Source organism: Siniperca chuatsi, linkage group LG12, assembly GCF_020085105.1.
Source record: "Siniperca chuatsi isolate FFG_IHB_CAS linkage group LG12, ASM2008510v1, whole genome shotgun sequence".
Lineage (NCBI taxonomy): Eukaryota > Metazoa > Chordata > Actinopteri > Centrarchiformes > Sinipercidae > Siniperca > Siniperca chuatsi.
This window is the reverse complement of record NC_058053.1, coordinates 27,468,308-27,477,381: the sequence shown is the minus strand read 5'-3', so window position 1 is coordinate 27,477,381 and position 9,074 is coordinate 27,468,308. Positions and strand designations below refer to the sequence as shown.

General features: G+C 46.9%; 1 protein-coding gene across 3 annotated transcripts; it reads left to right on the top strand.

The window, feature by feature from the left end:
* Positions 1-6,297: 6,297 nt before the first annotated feature.
* On the top strand, positions 6,298-8,002 carry LOC122885944 (trace amine-associated receptor 13c-like). Of its 3 annotated transcripts, none has more exons than XM_044217734.1 (2): positions 6,298-6,580; positions 6,719-8,002. In XM_044217734.1, the coding sequence occupies exons 1-2, from the start codon at positions 6,408-6,410 to the stop codon at positions 7,533-7,535; spliced, it is 990 nt and encodes a 329-aa protein (XP_044073669.1). In that variant the 5' UTR covers positions 6,298-6,407; the 3' UTR covers positions 7,536-8,002. The 3 variants fall into 3 exon arrangements, with proteins under 3 accessions (XP_044073669.1, XP_044073670.1, XP_044073671.1); XM_044217735.1 differs by having other exon boundaries at positions 6,301-6,484; XM_044217736.1 differs by having other exon boundaries at positions 6,456-6,638.
* The last annotated feature ends 1,072 nt before the right edge of the window (positions 8,003-9,074 follow it).

Genomic DNA, 9,074 nt, shown 5'->3' with positions numbered 1-9,074 from the left:
TTCAGATGCAAACCACCCCAGTGTAGGCCACCACAGGACGGCTCCCAGATATCCCTTCAACAATTGCAAAAAAAAGTTCACATCGAGCTGGGTGGGTGGAGGGGGTTACAGAAGGCCACTGGGGGTCTGACGGGGTGCCGGTGGCAAAGACAGAAGGCCACAAGGGGCCGGGGGCATAGCTGGAGATCAAGTCAGGAAGCGAACCCTTCTGGAGGCCGGCGGCGAAGGCGGAACCCTTCTGGAGGCCGGGGATGTGGCTGGAGATCACGGCAGCAGGCAGCAGGACTGGAGGCCGGTGACGGAGAGACTGGCAGAGGAGCCAGTGGAACGATTGTTGAATAGGTGTGGAAAATAACCTTTTTTGGCATCTTCAAAATCTAAAAAATCTAACGCTGCAGGAGCCTTTTGACAAACGCATTGGGAGAACGAGAAGAATCAAGCCATCTCTGATTGTACATCATATCGTACATTAACAAGACTACTGCCGCGCACGGTCAGTTTCGGTGAGATACCCACACACACACACACACATGCACACACACTCATGCACCTGGGGAAAAGGGTGTATTTTATATACTACTCAGGGTGATGGAGAAAGTTCCTTTATAGCTGTAGAACTGTGACCCAGATGACCTAAGGGGCCTGGATGACAACATGTTTGCCATCTATTGCACCAACACAGTTGGGGAAGTTCCATCTCTGCTTGAGGTCAATCTCCCTCCAATCTTCATTTTTGGGAATAGGCATGTGTTCCCCAACTAAGCTCTCCCAAATTGCTGTGGCGTAGGAGTCCCTTGTGGCAAGGTACCTGTTTGGAGCACAAAGAAAGATCATAGCCTGCGTTAACAGGGCTAAACAAAACATCTTGGACAATGTTCAAGCTCAAGTTCAAGACTTTATTTGCCTTTTGTCAGGCACAGGTGTACAAGGGCATTGGAATTCTTGAGCGGATCTCTCAGTCAAGTAATAATAATAAAATTAAAGATATGCATAATAACAAATAAAAAGATATAAAGTATAAAGTGAGTGTGTGCATGTAGGGGGTGGGGTGTGCGTGGGGGGAATGGGGAGGGTTGCTGTCAGTCTGATTTCACAGTGTCAGAGGAGTTTAGACTGGGGGCAGGGTATTTCAAACAAATGTAACAATAAAACAATGTTCATTAGAATAGAACGACTAGATATGTGAAATGTGTCAACATAGCCTACAAGTTAATTAAAAGCAAAGAATATTAAGATATGCTCTGGTCTGCTTTTTAAAGACAATAAATAAGTCTGATTAATTCATATTTTGTATCATTACATTCCACAGCTTGGGATCATCCGCTTCACTCTAGATGTTTAGTCTGGAGTGGACCTCATTTTATTTTGAACAAGAATTGCCTGTTTTCAGGCAATGAGCTAGGCGTCACCTAAAAGAATACAACAAAAGGGCTCTGAATGTATACCTAGTGGATATGCAAAATATTGACATTAGGCCTATATTGTCATTGATGCAGTGGTAAAAGAAATGTTGGGCCAACTATTAACTTCTTAGTCAATAATCACAGTGACACCATCCATCCATCCATCCATTTTCTTCCGCTTATCCGGGGCCGGGTCGCGGGGGCAGCAGTCTAAGCAGGGACTCCCAGACTTCCTTCGCTCCAGACACTTCCTCCAGCTCCTCCGGGGATCCCGAGGCGTTCCCAGGCCAGCCGAGAGACATAGTCCCTCCAGCGTGTCCTGGGTCTTCCCGGGGCCGCCTCCGGTGGGACATGCCCAGAACACCTCCCGAGGGAGGCGTCCAGGAGGCATCCGGATCAGATGCCCTAGCCACCTCAGCTGGCTCCTCTCGGCGTGGAGGAGCAGCGGCTCTACTCGAGCTCCCCGTGTGACTGAGCTCCTCACCCCTATCTCTAAGGGAGCGCCCAGCCACTCGGCGGAGGAAGCCCATTTCGGCCGCTTGTATCCGCGATCTTGTCCTTTCGGTCACTACCCAGAGCTCATGACCATAGGTGAGGGCAGGAGCGTAGATTGACCGGTAAATCGAGAGCTTTGTCTTTCGACTCAGCTCCTTCTTCACCACAACGGTCCGATACAGCGCCCGCATCACTGCAGACGCTGTACCGATCCGCCTGTCAATCTCACGCTCCATCCGTCCCTCACTCGTGAACAAGACCCCGAGATACTTGAACTCCTCCACTTGAGGCAAGGACTCCCCACCTACCCGAAGAGAGCAAACCACCTTTTTCCGGTCAAGAACCATGGCCTCAGATTTGGAAGAGCTGATTCTCATCCCAGCTGCTTCACACTCGGCTGCAAACCGTCCCAGTGCATGCTGCAGGTCCTGGTTTGAAGAAGCCATCAGAACGACATCATCTGCAAACAGCAGAGATGAGATCCTGTGGTTCCCAAACCGGACTCCCTCCGGCCCCTGACTGCGCCTAGAAATTCTGTCCATATAAATTATGAACAGAACCGGTGACAAAGGGCAGCCCTGGCGAGTCCAACATGCACCGGGAACAGGTCTGACTTACTGCCGGCAATGCGAACACAGCTCCTGCTCCGGTTATACAGGGACCGGACAGCCCTTAGCAAAGGGCCCCGGACCCCATACTCCCAGAGCACTCCCCACAAAGCGCCCGGGGCACACGGTCGAATGCCTTCTCCAGATCCACAAAGCACATGTGGACTGGTTGGGCAAACTCCCATGAACCCTCGAGCACCCGATGGAGAGTATAGAGCTGGTCCAGTGTTCCACGACCGGGACGAAAACCACTCTGCTCCTCCTGAATCCGAGGTTCGACTATCAGACGAATTCTCCTCTCCAGTACCCTGGAGTAGACCTTACCGGGAGGCTGAGAAGTGTGATCCTCTGTGATTGGAACACACCCTCCGGTCCCCTTCTTATACTGAGGGACCACCACCCCGGTCTGCCAGTCCAGAGGCACTGTCCCAGACCGCCACGCGATGTTGCAGAGACGTGTCAGCCAAGACAGTCCCACAACATCCAGAGACTTAAGATACTCAGGACGGATCTCATCCACCCCTGAAGCCTTGCCATCAAGGAGCTTGCCAACAACCTCAGTGACTTCAGCCAGGGTGATGGATGAGTCCGCCTCCGGGTCCCCAGCCTCCGCTTCCTCTTCGGAAGACGTGACAGCGGGATTGAGGAGATCCTCAAAGTATTCCTTCCACCGTCCGACAACATCCCCAGTCGAGTTCAACAGCCTCCACCCGCACCGCACACGGTGTTGGTGAAGCACTGCTTCCCCTCCTGAGCCGTCGGACGGTTTGCCAGAATTTCTTTGAGGCCGACCGATAGTCCTCCTCCATGGCCTCTCCGAACCTCTCCCAATCCTGAGTTTTTGCCTCTGTGACCGCACGGGCTGCAGCACGCTTAGCCTGCCGGTACCTGTCAGCTGCCTCGGGAGTCCCACGAGCCAACAAGGCCCGATAGGACTCCTTCTTCAGCCTGACGGCATCCCTTACTTCCGGCGTCCACCACCGGGTTCGGGGATTGCCGCGCGACAGGCACCAGAAACCTTGCGACCACAGCTACGAGCCGCCGCGCATCGACAATGGAGGTGGAAAACATGGTCCACTCGGACTCAATGTCCCCAGCCTCGCCGGGATCTGGGAGAAGCTCTCCCGGAGGTGTGAGTTGTAGACCCTGCTGACAGAGGGCTCCGCCAGACGCTCCCAGCAGACCCTCACGATACGCTTGGGCCTGCCAAGTCTGTCCGGCTTCCTCCCCTGCCAGCGGATCCAACTCACCACCAGGTGGTGATCGGTTGACAGCTCCGCCCCTCTCTTCACCCGAGTGTCCAAGACACGCGGCCGGAGGTCAGATGATACGACAACAAAGTCGATCATCTGACCTCCGCCTAAAGTGTCCTGGTGCCACGTGCACTGATGGACACCCTTGTGCTTGAACATGGTGTTAGTTATGGACAAACTGCAACTAGCACAGAAGTCCAACAACTGAACACCGCTTGGTTCAGATGAGGGGGCCGTTCCTTCCGATTACCCCTCTCCAGGTGTCACTGTCGCTGCCCACGTGGGCGTTGAAGTCCCCAGTAGAACAACGGAGTCCCCGGCGGTGCACTGTCTAGTACCCCTCCCAGGGACCCCAAGAAGGCCTGGTACTCTGCACTGCCGTTCGGCCCATAGGCCGCCACAACAGTGAGAGACCTGTCCCCCACCCGAAGGCGGAGGGACGCGACCCTCTCGTTCACCGGGGTAAACTCCAACACGTGACGGCTGAGCTGTGGGGCTATGAGCAGGCCCACACCAGCCCGCCGCCTCTCCCCGCAGGCAACGCCAGAGAAATGGAGCGTCCAGCCCCTCTCGAGGAGACGGGTTCCAGAGCCCAGGCTGTGCGTGGAGGCGAGGCCGACTATATCTAGCCGGTAACGCTCAACCTCCCGCACAAGCTCAGGCTCCTTCCCCCCCAGCGAAGTGACATTCCATGTCCCTAGAGCCAGTTTCTGTGTCCGGAGATCTGGTCGCCGAAGCCCCTGCCTTCGACTGCCGCCCAGATCTCAGTGACACCAATAATTACAAATTACCAACTTCCATCAATGTGATACTATAAACTATACAATGAATTTCAACCATAAATCTGTAAATAAACAATGACTTCTATGTAGTTGTAAGCTAACGTTATGTATTTTAATTGTCAAAGAAATCAATTAGGCCGAATTCATTCATTCACCATCTTGAACAGGTAGATACTCAGTTCCACAAATAAAAAGGTGGGTAAACAGAGTTTAGGCGGGACACTACCCAAACACTAGCCTACCTTTGACAGATGGCAGATTCCAATGTCCATTTTTTAGATGAGAGATTTAATCTTTTCCAGGAGAACATCAAACAGGTTCTTGTTCAACCTGAAGTATGATTGGAACCCCTTGTCATGGATCCTTAGCTCTCTGACCAAGTTGAATTCGCCTTTTGCATAGCAACAACAACAACAACGTTTCATGCACGCAAACTCTTCTTGATCGCTATTTTTTTAGTCACCGTCTGGTCAGAATGGATATTGCCAGGGCCTTCTTCTGAGATAAACTCAAATGCATCGTACACAGAACGGTCTCTAGAAACATGATGAATAGCTTCCTGCAATGTACTTTACCTCAGCAAGTGCTCTGAGCCGGCTGCTGTGCCCTACCTCGCGGTGACCGAAGAACAAATTTCTTATCATTACAAGTGATCATTAGAAGGCAGCATTAGACTCTTGAGTTTAGAAAGGAACAGAGCTGGCAACTGATCACCACCTAGTAAGTGAGTTTAATGAGATGGTGGGATGGTGAGGGTGGACCTGAACCACTGTTTGTGAGGTCTTCAACTCGGAAATCTGCAGGAGCATTTCCCATTTCCTGTGGGACATCCTCTATACTCTATTTTCAGTTTAAAATTCCCTATTTATTGATATTTATTCATACTTCTATTACTGCTGTGCAATATCTACCATCTAATAATCTGGTTAATCTGCAACACTTAACTTGAGAGTACTCATTATTGCACTATTACTTACTACTTATATTATTACATTGTAATATACCGTATATACTTATCAACCTCTAAATCCACTTTGGGTACTTACACTTATTTTAGCTTTTATACTTATATCCACTATGTACTTAATTTATCTTACCTGTATGATAGTGTACTATATTTTGATTTGCTTAGTACTTCCATTCCTGTGTGCATTGACGTGATAGTGAGCAGCTGTAACAAAAGAGTTTCCCCTCGGAGATCAATAAAGTATTTCTGATACTGATTCTGATTCTGATAGTTCTGCTGACTTTATTGGCCTGTGACCTTCAGCAAACACTGGGGTGGTTTGCATCTGAGATGAGAGTCAGCACCTCCAAGTATGAGGCCATGATAATCTATCGGAAAATGTTGGATTGCCACCTTTGGGTTGGGAATGAGTTTTAGCCTCAAGTGATGGATTGTGAGATCAATAGTTGGGTTGGCGAAACATCAGCTGTGTTATGGGCATTGTACTGGACTGTCGTGACGAAGAGGGAGTATGAAGACGGTATAAATATGAAAGCTCTCGATTTAACAGTTAATATGGTCATATTGGCTTTTGGGTGGTGACAGAATGAATGAGATTATGGATACCAGAATGACTTTCCTCTGCAGGTTGTCTAACAAATGAAAAGAAACAAGAGTGGAGAATAACAGGTAGTATAGGAGAGTGATACAGAGGGAGAATTGGAGAGAAAGTGGTGAAGAAGATGATGGTGTGATATGAAGAACAAGAGAGGAGGAACATCAGTATCCAACAGAGACTGAGAGCGAGAGGAGAGGAGGGACAAACTGAATGTCAGAAAGAGATAAATCACTTGGATGATAAAGAGTTTTGGTCAGAATCTGCCAGAGCTGCAGCTTCACCTTTCCTCCTTCACTGTCTGATGGAGGTTGATGACGGAGCAGAGCTCTGCTTTCCACAACTCCTCAACACCTCCTGCAGGAAGCCGACACTTCCTTGGTCCGAAGTTGTATTTCTGCACACTCTTCTGTCCTCCATCTCTCTGCTCACTGTTGCTCTCAACCTGCTTGTCATCATCTCAGTCTCCCACTTCAGGCAGACATCAATTTCTCAGCAGAGCCTTCAGTTATTCAGTTTTATAAATATGAAAAATGTACTTTTAGCTAGCTACTTTTCCCATTTTCCACAATTGTATGATTCTATGTGTAATGTTATTTTTCTCTTTCCCTCCAGGCAGCTCCACACACCCACCAACATCCTCCTCCTCTCTCTGGCTGTCTCAGACTTTCTCGTGGGCCTCCTGCTGATGCCGGGAGAAATCCTCCGAAAAACATCCTGCTGGTTTCTTGGTGACCTTGTGTGTTCTCTGTATAATTATGTGTCCTTCATCATTCCCTCTGTCTCAGTAGGAGACAAAGTGCTCATCTCAGTCGACCGATATGTGGCTATTTGTGACCCTCTGCATTACCCCACAAGAATCACTGTGACAAGAGTCAAAGTCTGTGTTTGTCTGTGTTGGCTCTGTTCTGTTTTCTACAGCAGTCTCTTTTTAAAAGACAACCTGACTCAACCAGACAGGTATAATTCCTGCTATGGAGAGTGTGTGATTGTTATTGACTATGTTGCAGGAGCTGTTGACCTTGTTGTAACCTTTATTGCTCCCATTACTGTCATCATAGTTCTGTATATGAGAGTATTTGCTGTGGCTGTGTCTCAGGCTCGTGCCATGCGCTCTCACATTACAGCTGTCACACTCCAGCGTTCAGTGACTCTGAAGGCAAAGAAATCTGAGCTGAAAGCAGCCAGGACTCTTGGTGTTCTTGTGTTTGTGTTTCTAATATGTTTCTGCCCATATTACTGTGTCTCTTTTGCAGTTGACAATGCGCTCAATGCTTCATCTATATCTGATGTGATCTATCTGTTCTATTTTAACTCCTGTCTAAACCCTGTGATCTATGCCTTGTTCTACCCCTGGTTTAAAAAAGCTATTACTCAAATTGTTACGTTTAAGATTCTGCAGCCTGGTTCCAGTGAGGTCAACATACTGTAGAGAGGCTGTGAAGTGACTGAAATACGATCTGCTTGTTAAATTTAAACATGTGGTTCATTGAGTGAATTCATGAATCCAAATAGTGAAAATATGAACATAAAGAGATGGATGAAATGCATTTTGTGTGTAAATCTGCTCAATGTCAGCTCCACATAACCTGTGAAGAATGTTTTAATTTTTTAAGTAACAGTGATCATAATTATTAGCGTTGCTACTAAAACGTAGCTGTATTATGACACTTGCTGGCTGCCGCAGTTATCAAACCTGTGTCTTTTCAGTTCCTGGACTGTCTGTAGCTCTCATGGGAAGTCCTGTCTCACACATTCAGCTTGTGATTAGACACAAGGGTGTTGTTTTGTACTGCTGTGTGTATTCTTTATTCTGTTGCTGTTGTCATTTTATCATAAGCACTATGTACTGTTTCTTGGCATCATCAAGTTTCATCCATTAAGATGTGAATTAACAAAGATGATGCACATATTAATTCATAATTAAGTCTTTTGTCTCAGGAAACCTTTTACTTTGTAATAGTAAGAAGTGCAACACAACAGCACTTCTGTTATTTATATTGTGGCTGTAGTATCCAGACTCTCACATGCTTTATAGGTATCAAATTCCACAAGGTTGACTGTGTGGTTATTAAACTGAAATTAATTGAATACAATAAGCATTCTGAAACAAAACAAAGGGAAATGGGTTGTAGTAAAATTCCCATAAGAATGAACACAATGTAGTACATAGAAAGTTTTATATTTTTGAAAAATAACAAGACACATGATACAATTACAGAGTATGGTGGGTTGCAATTTAAAATTATTTTGATGTTATTCACTAAATTAAAAAAAAGCGCTATATAATATCCTGTATAGAATATAGAAAGTCAAATAAGACTACATACATGAATGGCATTTTTTCAGTTGTGATGATTATAAAGACAAAGAACACTGAACCCGCTTGAGTCCAACTCAAGACTTTATTGTTAAGCAGAACAATATATGGAATACAGTCTCTTCAGACTATACTAGGGTACAATGCACACTTAGATAGTCTATTTATAAGACCCTCTCCTTTTGTCCTCATACAGTCATTACAGGTCTAAATATACCCCCTCCTCATATCCTTATTTAGTCATGTTCTGTAGATTGAAACAAGGGGCACCCCCTCATTTTCAATTAGGTGCTGGACCTAGACCAGACACCTTAACTGATTACCATCCAAATAGCAGAAATGGGGAGGTGGATTTCTTCACCCAGCACTGTACAGTGAGTAAGTACAGCAGTACACATCCCTCCACAGACATGTTTATTTACTACTGTAGTCATGGAAAGGCTCTGAATAGCTCTATATTGCCCCTTTGAGGACTGACATTTGTTATTGTTGTTGTCCTCTGTGAGTAAAATTCACAACTTAGTTTTTAGTGACAATTTTAACCTCTTCTGGGAGCAGAGAAACTTTTTTAAAGAGAGATGGTATTCATCCCAACACGCTTGGTCCCAGAATGTTATCGGAAAACATATCTCACAGCCTCTGCTCCCCACA

Coding starts and splice junctions, on each gene's coding strand:
- LOC122885944 (XM_044217734.1), top strand. CDS start 6,408: ATGGAGGTTGATGACGGAGCAGAGCTCTGCTTTCCACAACTCCTCAAC. Junction 6,581..6,718: donor ATCTCAGTCTCCCACTTCAG/GCAGACATCAAT, acceptor CTTTCCCTCCAG/GCAGCTCCACACACCCACCA.